Below are 18969 nucleotides of genomic sequence, written 5' to 3'. Positions count from 1 at the left end.
ATAAGGGAGCAACTTCCCCCCCCCCCCCCACCCCAACCCCTTCCCCCGGGAGCAGAGGTTACTACAATCACCTCTGATGAAAAGCAAGGCCCAGGTCAAACGTCGAACTTCACATGAGACGAACTAAACTGAGCGAAACAAGTTCAGGATAAGTTAGACGGTTGAATCAACTGAGTTTGTCCGACTTAATTTAGATCGACCAACCCGTTCGAATTATTAAAGCTCGACGTTTGACTCAACGGTCGAGCTTTACCCGTTTGTATCGTCTGAAATTGCAATTTATTTCGTCTCATGTGAAGTTCGACATTTGACCTGGGCCCAATCAAAACGTCTGCTCCTCCAGAAGTTGCTAAGACCTGCTAATGCATCTGGTAATAAACTAAAATTTTCCTTTAATCAGTAGGAAAAAAACCGCGAGCAACACCAGAAACTTTCTGATAACACATACGAAGGCGGTCTTTTTGAACAGCATTAATTAGTTAAAGCTATAAAATTGTTTCAAAATTTTCATTTTAAACGATTCATCAAAAGAAAGCTGTGCAGCCAGAACAACAAAAACTTGAGAAAGTTTATACCGCGAAGCCTTTGTTTGCGCTTTTTGGCGGGAAATTAAACCAAATTAACGTTAATACCCTTTGACCACGGCGATATTGTAACGAAACCAGCTGATGTTTCGAGCGTTTTGAACTACCCGGCATTGTATTGACGTTGAAAAGAGTGAAGACATCATTACGTTGCGTTTTTTTCTGTTTTTTATTGCAAATAACTCCATTGGAACACTAATTGATAGTGACGCTCGAAATTTCAGCTTTTAATCTTAAACGGCGGTTAATTTCCTTATAATAAACGAGCAAAGTAGTTCTTAGGAAATTATTGTGTTGTGTTGCGTTGGCGGGCTACTAACATCCTTGGTTGATTATCAACTTAATATTCATAAATGACAAGTACGCGACGTACCGAATTGAAGAGGCTGACGTTTTGATCATCACAGCTTATTATTGTGCTTACGTTTGTACTTTCGAGTACGCGGCACTTCTCAAACCCAAGCTTTTTGTGCTGAATTCATTCGGACGCGTGCGTCGACCCTATCAACTATTTCTATAAATATTACATAGAAACTGGAATCACAAGATAACGAGTAATTTCCGCCACTCCGAGTTGATCAAGAGCACGTCACTGAACTCCAATGAACCAATGAACCGTCAAATATGTCGAATATGGCTTCGCGAAACTTTGTGCTTCTCTTCGATTCCAGCGACCTTCAATTTCATTTGCTAATACTACCTCGGTTCAGTAAACGGTGTAATAAACAAATTTAAACGACACGCACAAGCGTGCTGGAAAGTTCGTTAGAAGCAGAACTCTGGGGTAAAGGTTTGGATCAGGATTTGAGCTCTCTTAACGTCATTCGAGACCTGGGTTCGAGACGACGCAGCTTAGGCCTCACAATCTAGAGCGGTTACTTTTCTATTTCTATCCAACGTGATATTGTAACCGTGCGTTATGAATGACCTGACCTCTCGATTTGTCGCGTTGCTTGCCCACAGAAATCCATATTTCCGTTCTTTTGACGCAGGAAGTTGGACGTTCGTGAGAAAGCAGACAACATGAGATGCAACATCGAAGACGTGATCAAGTGTGTTGAAGTACCTCCTGTGACAAGTCCAATAACTGGGACGTGAGTTGAGTATCCTTCCAGCGGAACTCATTATCACCGGAAGGATGTCATATGGAGTAAGAACTTCAGGAGTGGTTTGCGTGGTCGAGTTTTTCTGGGAGAGATTGTAGAAATTTTAGTTTCGGTGTGGAGCATATTGCTTTTCAATAAGAGAGTGAAAAAAACCGGGCGTAAATTCTTCGGGTCAGGCTTAAAAATTGAAGAAAAATCAGCAGTACGTCTAAGACCCTTTCCCTGCTCGACTTTCGTACGACCCCTCGAGGACGCGCGCGCGACCGCCAAAAAAGATCGCGTGTGACATGTTGGTTACTCTTTTAGTCTTTTACTTAGGAGTTCTAACACACTCTCATACTTTCTTCTCCCATATTCGCTGGTGGGATTCTACAAGTCCTATAGAACGTTTTGTACTACAGTCCTGCTCTATCAACATCTTTTTGTCAAAAGAGGAAAAACATGAAGTTCTTGTGACCAGATCTCTGTGACGCTATGAAGACAAATCTCGGCCGCGCGAGACTTGGGTATGGCAGTAGAACATAAAGGTGATACGCAGGTGGCCAAAATAGACTTTTATTTACAAATTAGTAACAAATCTAACTAAACCTTTAAAGTGTACCTTTACAGTAAGTGAAAACCTTGTACACTCCTTGTCCATTTCTATTATTGACACGAATCTCGTGTCGTTTTCTAAACTTCACAAACCCCGCTACAAAAAACGTCATTTTCTCCAGACGCTGATTGCAGCGCACCTTAATAAAAATTCAGTAAGCTAATAAATTCTGACTATCCCAAAAACTCAAGCAATATTTTGTACGACACACGTTACTAAATTGAGACGGGAGAAGTGGACCTTTAAATACACAGAATTCTGTTCTTGATCAATGTGATATTTGTGTCCAATACACGATGATATATTGAAAGACCTGATAAATACACAAGCAACCGATTTAATCTAGTCTAGGTACCGTATAAATATATAGCTTAGTTACTTTAAATAGAATTATTTGGGATTCTAGCCAACAAATATACATTCCCACGTCATGGCTTGCAGAAATTCGTTTTGTCTCCGCGGAAGATACGCAAACCTTAGTTGACGCTACAGCAGAAGCCCGGGTTAAAGATATTACTTAACAGTTGGTTTACGTTTTTTTTTAACTGGAATCTTAATCCGCTTCGTTGAATTGATCCAGTTTGGTTCACTTATTTTTTTAATTAAAAACTTCTTTTGATGCTGAGAGCAAATACAGACTTGCAACTATAACTCAAAGTGACGCAAAGGATCAAAGACTCGACAAGAAACTGATAAAAACTCGAGACAGCCCCGCGCACCGCTAAACCTTACCCAAGAAAAATACTCTAATATACTCATGCGCAGTAAAACAGTTTCCTTATGCTGACCTAGGCTTTGAAACCAAGGAAAACCATATCAACTGAATTACTCTTCCGTCAATCAAAAAGATTACGCTGTCTCACGCCAATCATAACAGGCCTACAGTAAGATGAGTCCGTAATTGGCTTACTAGTTTCTACTCTCCGCGGATCTACGATTTGACATAATTGTTTAAGGAGTTTTGAGTCCATTTGAAGATTCCGTATAAAACTAGAAATTCACGGGAAAAAAAGAAACTACATACAGTACTAGAAGTTGCATTATAAATTTGTGATACTAACTATTGTGGAAGTGCGGCGGCTATGAGGTGTAACACAACATCCGTGCTCTCATTTAAGCGTTTTGAAAACGAGAGCCGTTTGTGGGATATCTCGTTAAAAAAAACACCAGACAGTTTCCGATTCGAGGTTGAATGTCGTGTTACTAACAAATTTCCACTCTCTTACCATAGAGCAGTCGCAACCGACAGTTTTCTACCAAAAAAGGCAAAATTTCCCTGACTAACCAGCTCAATACCAATTGACACGACCGCGATACACAACTCATCCCATATTTGCAAATAAGAGCAATTCTGGATCTAGCAAACGTTTAAAGATGGCAATATTACGCGCGTCCCACACTCACTTGTAAAGACGCCATATTGGATTTGACTGACCGAGAAGACACTGGGGACAAGTTTAAATACACACTAGCTACCAGTCTCCTAAAGTCTCGCGTCTCTTTGTTGATAAAGCACCGCATTATCATTCAATTCGTTAAGCGATTCAAGTTCTTCTCTAGTTTCAACTATCGTGACGTCGAAAGGACTGCCAGGTATATGTTGGTCAGCCCATTTGATGTTGATTATATAACGTCCTGCTTCAGTGGGGTTGTATCGCACACCGATAGAGCGTTCCTTAGACGTGTCACGGTACATTTCCACCTTGAAGGCCCCTCGAGGTCCATGGATTCTTATCTTGAGCGTTCCTGGTCCTGCACCCTTAGTTTCGACGAGAAATTCACCTTTAAAACTTCTTAACAATCCATTTTCCAATCCAGGACCTGACAAAAAAAAAAAACATAGAAGAAATATTTAGACATTATCAATGTCATTTGCTTTGAACAACTGCAGGACATTTTACTGAGGAGTGAAGGCACATACCATACACACGGACTTTGCTAGGGTCAGGGGGCTGTCCCACGCGCACCAAAAAGGGGCTTCCATGAACCGGCCTTCCACCCCACTCTACGTACACAAGATGGTTGCCAACTTCGGTGGGAAAGATCTGTACTTGGTATGTAGAGTCTTTGTTGTCAAACACGGTGCAGTCACAGTCCTTTGAGGGTCCCTGACAGCGTACGTAAAGCTGACCCGGGCCCGCATCCTTGCTGTTGATATTGAACCCCATGGCTTGACCCACTGTAGCACTGGCACCCTCCTTGAGCATGTTCCCTGATGGTCAAACAAGTTAAACTGGTTTTTAAGCGCCTTGTTGCTCTTTATTAGTTTATTAGTCACTTTGTTTGGGTGAATATTTCTTTGTTACTTACTTGTGGCTTTTTGTCAACCGTGTTCACATTAACTGTAATTAAGGCTAGCAGTAATAATTCAGATTCAAACTAAGTGTTTACTATTACGAGACGAGCGTTTTATCGAAGAAAAAATTCCCCGTCGACTTCCAGTCATTGTTGTAAAGAGAACGTTCATCACACTTTTCTTTTGAAGCAAGAGAGAGAGAGAGTGCAAAGCTCACGGAGGGTAAGTCAGTTGTCTAAAGCAATCTTGGCTTTAGATATTTCTCACCTTCAACAACACAACTTGTCGCTTTCATAACTTGTGCTTCCCTGATGGTGACCTTATAAGGACTATCCGGGATATGTTGTCCATTCCACATCAGGGACAGGACATAAGCACCCGTCTGCGGCACAAGGTAGTGGCAGGCGTACCGACCGTCCTTCAAGTCATTCACTTCTATGTCTGTGTGGTATTTGATTCCAGTAAGCTTGCCTGTCAGTTTCCCACGGCCGGCATTACGAGCATCCACCATGAAATCTATCTTCTCGTTTACTATACCTGTGAAAAAAGACAATCGAGGTAAGAAGGTGTCTCTAGCCTGGATTTCAACCGTCTCCTCTACTCGTTTACTGAAAGCCCCCTTCCCCTGGGGGTACTCCCCGTAATGGCCTATACGGGCAGGCTCTGTCCGAAAGGGGTACCTTTCAAGTATATTAGAGGGTAGGGATTTCACAAGATGAGGTACATGAAAGGGTAGGGAAATCGGAGTATCTAGATTTCTGCCATAACACGAACTGAACAAACAATATTTGTCTTTTGGTTAACATCTCTTCTGGTAATGCTTAATCTTCTCGCGTAATATTGTTCATTAACTTCATTCCAAGGAATGAAAAGGAGTGCAGTGTTCTTAAGTAGGTATGTTAAAGAGGCACCTTTTTTCAATAAAAGGTATACGAAAATGGGGTAGCTTTTCTGTGAAAATGGTATACAAAAGGGTGAGGGGTTGAACCTTGGGGCGGAGCCTCCTCGTATAAAACTTTCAAGAGTAACCCCACCCGCAGGCTGTAAGCAAACAGAAAGAGGTTTCATTTACCTCCTTTGAGTCCGTCTCCTGACGCAAAAACCTTCTTATGTCCCTCGCTTCCTTCAATGTTTAACATGAACGGTGAACCCTCTACCGGCACTCCGTCATACTCCACGTCCACCCTATGGCGGCCAGGCCTCAGCGGTACAAACCGCACGTGGTGCAAGCTGGTGGCTGGGTCGTAAGACAACTCGTTGTGAAGTAGTTCCATCTCTGGATCAGTCACACGACATTTCAGATAATCTGCCGAGGAGCCTTCTGCAATCTTGATCGGAATGTTCGCCTCACGGTTCTCGATGAAGCGTTGATCAGCTTGGTTGAAATTCACCACTTGGGCTGCTTGGACTTGGTCCGTGACGTTCACTGTAAACGGAGAGCCTTGGACGGGTTCACCTCCGTAACGAACATCCACCTGCGCACAAAGATAATAATAGTGAATTGAAGCAAGGTTATTTCTTTTTTCACTTACAACTTTCGCGCTGTAAAATCCTGAAAACAAACCCCACCTCCGAAAATAGGCCTCGTTAAATCTGATGTCTTGAAGAACAATGCAATTTCTCCCGATAATGTGAAAAACTTCCCGACCATATAGCTTGGATTATTTATTTAAATTCGAGCAAGTGCAAATATAAATTTAAATGTAAATTGGATAGTGCAGACAGACTTTTGATGCTGATTTTTTTCAGTCACCACGAGGTATTCTTTGCTTTTAGGCACCTTATCTTTTCCAGACGCATAATTTCTTCCAATGCATAGCCCAGTGATTCAATTCAAAACGTAAAATTGCCTCCAATAGTAAGCCCCCTCCCCTCCTCCCTACAATAAGGCCCCACACCACCTCATTCATCATCACTTCAACAACCCTTCCAATACACGTTTTAAACCTTTTATGGTATTTTTACCTTATTTGAATCAGATCGCTTTTTACCTTATATGGACCCGGTTTGTGCGGGGTGAACTTCACGTGGTGACGATTGTCGGTTCCTTTGCTCACGTGACAAGGCACGTTTTCTCCATCCGGGCTAGTCACTGTTGCGGAGAAGTCTTTATCGTTCATGTCATACGGGCTTTCTACCGCCAAGTCCACCTCGTTCTTGATGACTCGCTCCGCAAATAGCTCCTCGCTACGCACATGCGCAACCTGTACCTTGCCTGGATCACCCACTTTGATCAGGAAGGGACTGCTGGCCACTGGAACGCCGTCACTTTTAACATGAACCTGGTGAAAGAATACAATGTACACAGAAACGTGGAAACAGGTTTCAAAATTAGATTTATAGAAGAGGGGATATAACTTTTTTAGTTTTGTGACATCATGAGAAAACCCGAATTCGCCTCTCCGTACAGGAACCCATCACCCGGAGTCTCTATGCGTCCTATACCCTAGAATCGACCCTTTCCCGTGTGTTTCTATTTTTAGAACTGTTATTACCGCAGGGTCTCTTTGTTTCCCGCGAAATATCTTGTTTCCGCAACTGAAAAAAACAAAGGAGAAGCCAAAGGGGGATCCCATCTTTGTTGTAACAAAGGGTTTTCTTTGTTCGGGTGTGATGGCTTTTATTAAAAAGAGGTCGTGTGAAACTGTTTCCAAAAAAAACAAGACACGGGAAAGGGTTGACTCAAAAGGTTAGTGTGGGAGATCATTTTCTACCGAGTCCTTACCTTGTAAGTTCCAGGTGTGTACGGCACAAACTTCACGTGGTACAACCCATCGTCTCCTTTATCAAAAGATGAAGGTACATTCTCGTTGTCGGGTCCATCAACATATGAAGACATATTCCGAGTACCTTCTGCTGCATCGAGCGCGATATCAAGCTCGCGGCGGACTAAGTACTTGTTCTCAGACTCCTCCGGTTGGCGCAGTCGGACCACGGCTGTGTCTGGCTGGGCTACGTGTAACGGGAACGGACTGTTTTCCACGGAGACTCCTCCACGGCGAATGTCAATCTAAAGAGAGAACAAAAGAATTAGAAAGTTTCAGTGTTTTGCGTTAGAGTAGTTTACATTTGACTGTTGAAAAGTGATTGGTTTTGCACGACTATGCTAATGATTGGCTTAAAAATGTCGCGCCAATTTTTCATCCAATCAGAAGTAAAACCAAAACCAATTGAGATTCGTTCGCACGCGTTTTCGCACGCTTCGAGTCAGATCGAGTCTTGATTGGTTCGCTGTATTGCCCGTGTCCTTTGTGATTGGCTAGAGTGATTACTTTGGTTTTCCGACACTCGATTTAAAATCGCTCTAAACAAGAATTACAATTTGAGAATCAAAATTTTCAATTCAATTTTTCAAACGGTGCGTGAATCTTTCACCCTCTGGTTATATAATTCATGAGCAAAACAAGTGAAACAAGATATCTGCCGAAAATATAATGATAACATATGTTGAAAAGTTCCACCTTTTCTGTAATCAATTTTCACTGGCCTTTTAATGTCAGCTTTTCCAGCAAATATCTGGAAAGACAATAATTTGCTCTATAATCAGTCCTTAGCTCGAAATATTAATTCTCTATACCGGTTGCTATGCATTTATGTAATGTCGCTTCTGAGAATCTGGAGGTTCATCAAAACAACTACCCCTGCTGATGATTTAATTTATTCTCGTCACCTACTGCTTGAAAATGAGTTAATCTTGTAAAAGGAAATAAGATCTTGATGAGACTCTACTTACATTGTACTGCCCTATCTTGGTTGGAGTAAATCTCAAGTGATAAAGACCATCAGGTTCTTTCTGGAAAGTGGATTTCACTGTGTTACCATCCGGGTCATACACGGCAGCCGAAACTTCATCAACTTCTGCTGGGATTTCCATTGGTACGTCCACCTCATACCCCACGTGATAACGAACTCCTTCCTGGCAGGGGAGGGGAGGAGAGACAGGTTACTAAGATATACAGAAATGGAAAAATAGCCCAGCGGTACTCCCAGAAAAATTGGTTGGAGGTGTGCGGCCCGTTTTCCAAAATGTTAACCCTATTAAGACGAAAATCTGCGATTTTCCCTACCCCATTTCTGACTAAAACGGCTAAAGAGCCATACCCTTTGGGGCCGCACATACCTATATAGCCCACACAAGAAAGTAGCCACCGGAGGGGAAGGATGGGAGTTGATTATACAATAAGAATAGCACGTGGAAGCAGCGAGGATTTTGAAGATCAAAGGACATCGATGTATCTCTCTTACACAACCCCCAATGCAACAAGAGGTTACATGTACAGACTTAGATTCCTGAGCAAATCCTCTGGTCGATGCTTTGCTTTCTTTTAGCTTCTTTTCGTCACATGCCTGTAAAACAACGTCTCGCTGTCTCGATATTGTAAGAAGAAATAACACGCTCAAACTATTGATTAACGCCTTCTTTTCAGTTCTTCCTTCTTCAAGGGTTAATGGAGTGGGAATATAAGACCTCCTCTGACTGCAGGTGTGGGCACCAGTCCAACAGCTTACCTGTTTCTCGAACTCTTTTAGTTTTACTGACACTGCCTCCGCTTCTGAGATTTTCATCACAAAAGGACTGTTTTCTATGGATTGTCCTCCGCAGCGCACATCAACCGTATAGCGACCGGGTTTGTAAGGAACGAACCTAAAGCATACACAATACGTAAGAACTCTTGGCAGAGTGAAGGTAGACTCCGAACCTACTTTGATTCTACATCACATACAGGGAATTACTTAGACCTTAAACAGAAATCATTCAGTTTTCCAGCTACAGTCAAACCTGTATTAAGCGGACCCCATATTAGGTGGACACCCTCTATAAAGCGGACAGCAGTGCAAGTCCTATATCTCGTTTTCCGCATTTTTACTGTAAAAAATATCTGTATTCAACGGACACTTCTATTGAGCGGACGTAGACACCTCAAACTTGACTTTTATGGTCATTTCTATTGTTAGAAACCTGTATAACCGGACACTGCAAAATGGATACATGTTTTTTTGTCCACGTTTTAATAGATCGGTCATTTCAGTTTGCCGACAAACAGCTGTCACAGAAATGTGATATTTTATATAATTCGTTACTGTTTTTACAGAACATTTGTTCTTGTTTGATTTTGTGCCGAAACGTCGCATAATTCGAGCAATATAGATACTGTTGCTGTATTCTTAAATCGCTTCACCTCATATACTTGTCATTGTTCATGGAAATACGGTATTTCAGAGTTATCAACCGTTAACAAGAATGCTATTTGACCCTTCCAAGGCCTTTTAATACTGAAGAACATTAATGACCCTTTTACGACGAGTTCTGAGGGAACCTGTTTTCAGCGGACACTATCACGGGTCCCAAGGGTGTCCGCCTAATACAGGTTTGACCGTCCTAATACAGGTTTGACCGTACTAAGATAATGTTTTTCTGTCCTTTCAAACAAGGATTCGAAGGTTTCAATAGATTTACAAGAACTCTTGTTTAAATTATAAATAAGTTTTTTTTAAATTAGTGTGACTTAGCCACGGGAAGTCACCCAGTGTTTTTACAACGTCACGCAACACATGCGATTGTACCTCACGTGGTATAAGCCGTCTGGCTCAAGGGTCAGTGTTGAATGCACGGGTTTGCCATCCTCGTCCTGAACAGAAGCAGAGATTTCGTCGACTTCTTCTGGGACCTCAATAGGAACATCAACCTAAAACCAGAGGTAATATATAGATCACAATAATTATTCACGGTTTATTTAATATAAGATTTTCATGGACGCTGACGTATAACAGGATATTTGCAACAGAACCAAAGAATCTGAGCATCCTGTTGTTAGCCTGAGAGTATCCCGTGTTACTAACGGCAACCTCGAAAGATTACCTTGAAGTGGAAGTTACAACTGAAATTACGAACCTCTTTTCGTGCGGAATACCCAGTCCTCATCTGCTCCATTTCCGTCACCTTGACCTTCATACTGGTAGAGTCCCGGATGCGGATGACGTATGGGCTGCTGGATACCTCCTTGCCGCCATACTTGACCATCACTCTGTGTTCTCCTGTCTGACGGGGTACAAACCGGATGTGATGGTACCCATCGTCCTCCTTCGTCACCGTGGACGGGACACTGGACTCGTCAGGGCCCATAACGGCAGCCTCTAGCTGGCCCTCTCCAGCAGAGCTAGGCACCTGCACAGGTATGTCCACCTCGTGACGCACTGTGAAGCGCTTCGGTGCGCGCTCCAACTGATGCGTTTCCAGGGTGACCTGACGGGGATCTGCCACCTAGTATCGAAAAAATTCTAAGAATCGTTCCATGTCTTCATTTTGTCTCCGGACGTCGAGTTGTGAGGTGTGCAAAAAATATATAAATTGAGCCTAATATTAAAGCAACTTTTAAACGACTTCCACGTAAATGGGATCTTCTTGTGTTTAAGTTTGTCCCATACTGTGATCTATATCCACTCGCGTAATCTTTGTCCGTCCTCATTTTTTTGTTAACTCTTCTCATTTCTCGAGATCTGTTCTTCGAAATCAAACCATAATTGTGGGTTACTGTTGAACTAGGCACGTTTTCCAGCTTCTCAAAATGATCCCAACATTTCCCCCAGGAACATGGACGGGGCGGGGAACTACTAACAGCCTTGCATGTAAATGTCTTACCTTCACTATGTACGGGCTGCCTTTAACTGGCTCCCCAGCGAAGTTGATATGAATTTTGTGCTCACCCACACCCCTGGGGGTGTAGCGCACAATATAGGTGTCCTTCTCCTTAGGGGACTGTAGTAAATCCACAGGAAAGTGCCCGTAAGGTGCCTCGCCGTACACCTTCAGTTCTCCGTCACCGGCGCCGTGAAGAGAAATGAAAAACTCTGCTTCAGTGTCGGTGGTGACCTGGAATGACATAAGACAAGATAAGATAAAAAATACAATTGGGCCAATCTCGATCCCAGGTCTCTCTCCAAAGGAGAGAGCCTGGGATCGAGGTTGCGATTGGGCAAAATAGACTTTTTTTCAAAAAACAATATTGTAAAATGATCGATTTCCGACAAAAAACCGCGATAATGTGCGGTAGATCTTCACCCCTTTAGACTTCTATTTTGCTTTTTTCTTATTAATCTTTAGTTCTTAGGGCATGGAGCATTGTTTTTACTCCTTATCTATTGTTTATAAGAAATAGGTACCCAAAGGGTACATGTGGGGGATACACAACTCCTTTGCATTAACGGACACGAGCCGATATGACCATAGTGTGGGATACCACAGGTATCCCACACTAAAACCTTGTAAGCCTTACAGTTCGCCTCATAATATGTACTGTTCTCTCGTCTGCACCAAGTTGGACTTTTTTACGTGCTCTGGAAACTTTGTTAAGGGTGATGTTTGCCAATCTCATACTGAGGTTCTCTAAGCTACACAACCGGCTGTTTTGCAGCATTCAAGTTTACGTCGTATCATCGTTAAAAGCGCATGCGCTGTAAATTCTCTCGACTTCACAAATTGATAAGGAAGAAAAACAGACAAGAGCTACTCTAATGATTGTTTGCTATTATTTGTAAAATATTTCTGAAATCTCATTGCATGCACGCCGTACCTGATACAGTCCTTCTCCATGAGCCACAATCTTGTTTGGATCATTCACAATAGTCTTTATTGGACTGCCTGGTATATCGTCTCCATTGAATACAAAGTGGATGTTGTACTCCCCAGGTTTGTTGGGAATAAACGATACATTGTATCGACCCGGCGCAGTCGGGCGCACGTCGACCGGGACATTCCCCGCGGGGCCCCGGCACTGAATGGCCAGTTCCCCTAGCCCCGCCCCGGAAGTGTCCACATCGAAGGAAGCAGGACGTCCTATCAGGGGATTGCGAACAGTTTCTGAAAAAAAAAAACACGCAAGTTTTTAATTAATAAGTAAGCGATCTTTTCCCGCGTCACGCAGTTGGTCTTCTTTCCTCTTCTGAGAGGGCAGATTGTTTGATCGAAGATTGTGTGACAAGAATATCTACTTCAACGCAAACCTCACGCAATCTTAGCACGCGTGACGAGGTAAAAGAACGTTTGCGTAATTGGCTCTGCGTGACCAAAGTAAAGTAAAGTAAAGAACCGACTCACCGTTTCCAGCTACACTGCACTTTGTCGGGTCTCCTACTTTAGTTGTGAAGGGGCTGCCAAGCAATGGGGTGTCCCCGACCTCAATGCGAACCTTGTGCTCGCCCACTTCCCGAGGGACAAAACTCCCCCTCCATCTTCCATTCCCCAGGGGTTCCATGGTGCAGTGCGCAGTTTTTGTGGGTCCTTCTACCACCGCTGACACCGGGGGTGAGTTGTCGTCCTTGGTTTGAACAATGAACTCTGCCGGCTTGAAGACCACGGCGTGCTTGATTCCCGCTCCAGAAACCTGCACGTCTGCGACATTCTCATGCATCATGACCTTGAATGGACCGCTGGGGATCTCTTTCCCAACATGCTTGATAGAAATCGTGTGAATACCACTTTCAAAAGGAACAAACCGGCATCGAAGAGATCCGTCGGGTTCGGGCTGTGTTTCCACGGGCACGGTCATTTCCCCGCTCGGGCCTCTGACGTCGATACGCACGCCGTCGAATCCAACATCTTTGCGACCGCGAAGGAAAAACTCGGACGTTTTCCCACGGACTCCTCGCTTGATTCCGGCCCCGTCCGCCTTGAAGATGTGCGCATGGCTCTGAAGCTTTTCACATGTACGGAACTGAAGCATGTAAGCCATGATACTAAGCTCGTCTACATCGGGACTCACGAGTTCCTCGGGTGTTACCACTTTTCTCACCCCGAATTTCTCCTCGGCTACGTTCAACGCCAAGGTAGCGTTTTCCAGAGGACTGTTGCGATCGATATTTTCATAATCTGGGATTATCCCAGGGCAAATAGCCTCTAAGTACTGGCACAACTTTTTCCCATCGTTCCAATCCGTGTTGAAGTTACGCACGTTTAAGCCTGGCGCCGACTCATTGATGAACTCGAGAGTTCGCTTCTCTCCGACGGATCCCGGCTGAGTGAAATATGACAAATACGTCATCATACTCAACTCGTCCACGTACGGACTCACGAAGAATTCCGGAGACAACACCTTCGGAATTTTAAAGTTTTTCTCTGCATCGTCCATGGCATTGCTCGTGTTAGAAAGCCGAACGTCGGGATTAAGACTCTTGTAGTTCGGGCAGAGTCCTGGTTGACAGAATTCGTTAAGCGCGCTTAAAGCGATACCATCATTCCAGTCGGTCGTCACATTTCTGATGTTTATATCGGGAATAGCGTTTTTAAGCCACAGCAGGAGGAGTTGTTTTCCAGATGCGCTGCCACTTGAGCTGATCTGATAATGAAGAATTAACCTCCATATCAGACCCAGAATAAGCTTGACGTTCCCATTGGCGATGTCTTCGTTGCCTAGATAATATAAAGAAGAAAATAAACTCGAAATCTGTCAGTTGATTGAAATGATTTTTTTTGTGTCCCTGTCTTGGCACTTTTGTCAAAGGTGGAGAGAACTATTCATTACGTTAGACATGCTTTCTTGAAGGACAGAATAGACTGTAAGAAACGCCCAAGGAACAATTACAGTGGAACCCCATTAATACGGTCACCAATGGGCCAATTTGACCGTATTAACAGGGCGGCCGTACTAACGCGATAGGGACAGACATATATAAACATATTGCACATATAAACAACTGTTCTTTAATAAGCATTCGAAATGCAAGGTTTTAAAAAAAAAAATTGAAAATAAACAATGGAAAGATGAACATGACTGGTTCGAGTGGCCCTATTAATGGAGTAAAATTATAGAAGATTATACAGGTTGGGATTTCAGAATGTGGCCGGATTAACGGGGTTTTCTTATAAGAAAATGAGTGGGCATTTTGCCGGAAAAAAAGACTAGTCGTATAAACGAGGTGACCGTAAGGCTGAGGTTTCCACTGTAACACGAAAAGATCGTTCAAATGAAGAATCAGTTAGCTGGAAAATCGTTATTGAAACAACCGAAATGGGAAACCCAGTCGAAGCAACACGTCTGAAGTAAATATGGACCAATCAAACTTGGAGCGAAAGCGAAACCCGAGGACGAGATAGAGAGGGCCTGGATACTGTAGCCAACGACGTCATGTAAAGGAGTAGACCTCATTTTCACGGAAAAACAGGTCTTTTGACAGAAAAAAGAATACCTTTGCAGGTATTCCTTTTTTCTAGTTTTTACTGAAATGATCGCAAAATCACTTTACCATTTGCTTCTTCAATACGCGGCCGTTCTGAAAGGCTAATAAAACACGGACTAGTCTTTTCCGCTTTCCCTTTTTGTTTGTTGAAAAGTTGTTCCGTTTCACACAAATGGCTCGCGCCCAAGAGCTGGGCGTTGGGGTAGAGATAAATTACTAACAAAAATTTTAAGGCGTATGGATAGAAAAACAAGTTAAGCCACTCGAAGCTTTGCAAGATGATCTGAGCCTGGGAAAACAGAACAAGACAATTCTACGCTGCGCTTTTTTAGCTATACTTTAGAGCGGGTTACTTGTAACCACGGCGAACAATATCTGCAAGAAACAACGACAATATACATGAAGATGTCCTTCCACGAAGTTTAGCGAATAAACGGTCCACCTGTATTTAGCGACCTTAACCCAATCCCCAAGGTGACGGCTTAGAATACACGTTTGACTGCGTTTTTCTAGCGAAATTACAGGAGGTCTAAGTTTCCTAATTTGCAACTGAAATAGAAAGACAAATTTGTTTTATAGTTGAGCCAATATCTCTTAAGTCCCGTCTGGTGCAATATCAAATACGTTTTGGGGCTTTTTAGAGATAAATTAACTTTATTTAAATTGCCAAAGGTAAGGAAAGGAAGTTGTGGTTCCATCTACAGAAAGCGCCACCCTTTGTTTGTATTCGCCGTGAAGAAAGTGCAATATTGAAGATATGTCGATTGTACGTCTTGCATGTGTTTAATAAAAGACAAAAGATATCAAGTGAGAAACCAATAGTCTCCAATTTGATAGTTTGGTTAAATGTCGAAACAATGGTACCCTATAAATGGTCTGTTATCAAAATGTAAGCTTATATATTTCCTTGGCGCCTGATGATGCTTATAAAAATAACAAGCTGCGAAAATCGATCGTCAAGGTAAACATGTTTCAATACTGCAAGCTGATCGATATATTCAGTGAAAAAAGAAAGCAAGAAAAACTATCTTCTTAATGCATTTTTGCCCACGGAAGGAGGTTTATGACCGCTAAAACGTAAACGGAAAAGATTGGGCAAATGCAACGAAAATTTATGGAATGAAATTAATACCTGCACGACGAAACCGCACATAAATTACCTTTAATTGTTTTCACCTCCCTCTGAAACATAAATTCTTAACTGATTACCGTAGTCTTTTTGTAGCTCCCTTGTCTGCGGTTTTTGTAAATAAAAGTCGAAAGAAAAAGAGCTCTGGAAATATGGGTTTGACCGAAAACGAAAAGTAAACATTACTAATGGTGAAACTTGTAGACCTATATAATAAATATTTAATGCCTCGAGCATAAAATGAAAGTTTTTAAAGTAGTTCGACCACAGTAGAACTTAGTGTCATGGTCGAGTCGTTCTCCTAAAGCAGATTCTCCAGAGATTTGCTGTTCAAGTCGCTAATGTATTATCATTTATCTATTTACGTTTTCGCTTTGCGTGCGATCAGTTCACGCGCAATATCGTCTGCAGAAGGGCAAACTTCAAAGCGATCGTGCTCGTTATCGAAGCACGGACATTATTAGTTGTTCTTGGGGGTCAAAAAGATTGCCCTGTGTCTAAGAGAAGCTTTGAAATTTCTCAGCTCTCAAAATATCTCTTATGAACGAAATAACTCGATTATTGCGTGATCTCAAGACACATTGTACAGCGATAGCCTTGAATCGAGGAATGCACGCGGAAATTAATCGCGAGCAGCTTAAGTTCTGTTTCATGTACTGGATGATTATAATGGCTTTCTTATGTATCTTTAGGTGGCTTTCTCCTTAATAATACACATTGTACCGTTATGTTTATTTAACGCTGCTCGGTATTTAGAAACAGTGTGAAGAACAGGAAAAGGTCATAAAACTGTCGTGGGATAGTTTATTAGACGTCTCGTCGTGTCACGAAACATTTGAGCATCTTACCTATATTCACAAGCTTAATGCCGTCACTTTCCAGCAGTTTCAGCGCGGTTGTGATATTTTCCAGTTTCTGTGCATAGAGTTTGGGATTCTTGTTGTATCGGCCGACTTTCTTGGTCGACACCGACTCAACCAGGTACACTAGAGTTAATCCGTCTCCAAACGCATCGGCTAAGTCTCCGGTAATCTGCACACCGTATGGTTGGATTTGCACATTACACCAATTTGTAAACGTGTTCTTCTGAATTTCAATCCAGTCTTTCTCATTACGAGCCACGTATAAAGATCCCTTGAAGCTGAACTGTCCAGTGTTCGCCTTGGACGGACTTCTCGGGCTCTTGATACTGCTCTGCTCTCGATCGATCGTGGTAGTCATTCTATGTCAGCACTCCTGTAGCCCTCCTTCTTCGGCAAAAGTTCTTGTTTTCGTCCGCCTTACTTCGATGTGTACACACCCTCTACATATTTGACAAGATAAAACACCCGTGAAAACAATGTAGAATTTAAAACGCTGGCTTGAAATATGTATACAAGTAATTTACATCTCTGATGCGCAGCACGACTTGCTCGACTGCACTTCAATGGCTTCGAAAAGTCCCGGTGGGATTTTGAAAGTGACAAATATCAATTGACGCCTCCTTATATGGAGAGCGGTAGCGCAGTTAATGGGTTTTCCGTCACGATATTGATATCGCTGGAATCGGAGAGACAATCAAGATTCTCAGAGCTCAATATTCAATTGCTTTCCCGCTAATGAAACCAATAAATGTCGCCTCGAGCCTCAAACTTGGTAAAATTTTACTGTTTTGACCCGCGAACGTCTAAAAATAACGATATAGTTTTGGTGCAGTGTCAAAGTCAAAGGCATCCTCTGGAGAGAAATAGGTGAAAAAGAACAAATTTTAAAAGAAATATCGCTAAAGATCAATTTTTTTTCCTGTACAATACGTTTCAAAACATGTACTTTGAATATTTACTCGTGAAGTTTATTTAACGAGTGCCAGATTCTTTCTAGCGGGGGTTCAGAAAATTGTAAATGCAATTTGCATTGCTGATCAGTAACATTTTCTTATAAGCTCGGTGAACTAGCGACTCGTATTGCATGCAAACTCGAAAGGGATCCTGTGCCCCCCCCCCCTCCCCTTACTTCTCCCGCTCCCCCCAAAAAAATTATTTTCTTCTATGATGAATGTTGAGAATTAATTGAACATTGAAAAATATCAAGCCCTGGGAGTCTGTGTGAAACAGACTGGAAAGGGCTGAGAGGGAAAGAACTGAATTTGTTAAGCTAAAGGGTTGACAAATTTCTTTAACTTTTCTTTAACTTTAACCTTGCTGCTCTCCTAAAGTAACGCAGTGAAACTGACTGACATGAAGATTATAAGTTATATCAGTTGTCTTTGTTTGGAAACATCTCAAGCGAATAATCTGTGTAACTGCGAAATGCAACTTTCAACTTTGGAATGGAAATTAAGTACACAGTTAAGTTAAAAAGAACAAGTGCTAAAGAAGTCTATAAACTTCTTTTTAAAGGCTTTATCAGCTAGCGAACATTACCAACAAACTACAATAATATTTCGTCTCGCCAGTATGTGTTGAGCTGGAACTCACAACAGCTGATAGTCGTTTTCAATTTTATAAAAAGATCGATCTCGACTGAAATTTGGTGGGGGTAATTTAAACCTCTATTATAAACATGAATTTAACTTATCCTTACTAAAAACAGATACAATAATTGAAAATTTAAGTCAAAATGTTCTACTCACAGTTTTACAATATTAGTTCTCCTACAATCGGAGGTAGTTCTGGGACGAAAGTCTTGTAGATGTCGATAATGGCGAGTGTGAGACTCGCGATAAACTCAGAGGGTCTCTATCTTGGTGGAATGACATCAAAAGCGAAAAATGCAGGCTATTCAACAGAATAATCTAGACAAATAAATTGTTGATGCAAAACACTAAGACAAACCGCTGAATATTGCGAGGTGTGTTCTTCCGAACCATTCAGCCGTGTCTTCCTCTACGTATAGGATTCTGTTTACGTCATCAGTCTCTCCGAAGGAAACGCACAATTTGCGCACCTGTTGTCACACTTCAGCCGTGAAGAATTTCGAAATTCATAGCATGACGGCCTAACAGCTCAAGTTTTTCGTGACTAATCTGATTTTCTTTCCAAACCAACTTGCGTGCGAAAAGGCCAGGACATTTTCTCAATAAATAAACGATTGCTTGTCCATCTCTT

The 18969-nt window shown here is 42.3% G+C and overlaps 1 protein-coding gene across 2 annotated transcripts; it reads right to left on the bottom strand.

Moving 5' to 3' along the window:
* Positions 1–2229: 2229 nt before the first annotated feature.
* Positions 2230–18675, bottom strand: LOC110042024 (filamin-A-like). Of its 2 annotated transcripts, XM_089293647.1 has the most exons (15): positions 18495–18675; positions 16732–17186; positions 12677–13987; positions 12153–12439; positions 11222–11452; positions 10475–10843; positions 10147–10268; positions 9091–9226; positions 8315–8497; positions 7307–7591; positions 6573–6863; positions 5654–6056; positions 4849–5118; positions 4207–4497; positions 2230–4106 (listed from the first exon to the last, which is right to left on the bottom strand). In XM_089293647.1, exons 2-15 carry the CDS (start codon positions 17102–17104, stop codon positions 3769–3771), a joined length of 4890 nt encoding a protein of 1629 aa, XP_089149773.1. In that variant the 5' UTR covers positions 17105–17186; positions 18495–18675; the 3' UTR covers positions 2230–3768. The 2 variants fall into 2 exon arrangements, with proteins under 2 accessions (XP_089149773.1, XP_020603000.2); XM_020747341.2 differs by lacking the exon at positions 18495–18675 and having other exon boundaries at positions 16732–17345.
* Positions 18676–18969: the final 294 nt, after the last annotated feature.

The sequence above is a fragment of the Orbicella faveolata genome, unplaced genomic scaffold (genome assembly GCF_042242905.1).
Source record: "Orbicella faveolata isolate gen_17 unplaced genomic scaffold, um_ofav_v1 contig_25, whole genome shotgun sequence".
In the NCBI taxonomy this organism is placed as follows: domain Eukaryota; kingdom Metazoa; phylum Cnidaria; class Anthozoa; order Scleractinia; family Merulinidae; genus Orbicella; species Orbicella faveolata.
The sequence above is the reverse complement of the archived record's forward strand: the minus strand, read 5'-3'. Positions and strand labels throughout refer to the sequence as shown.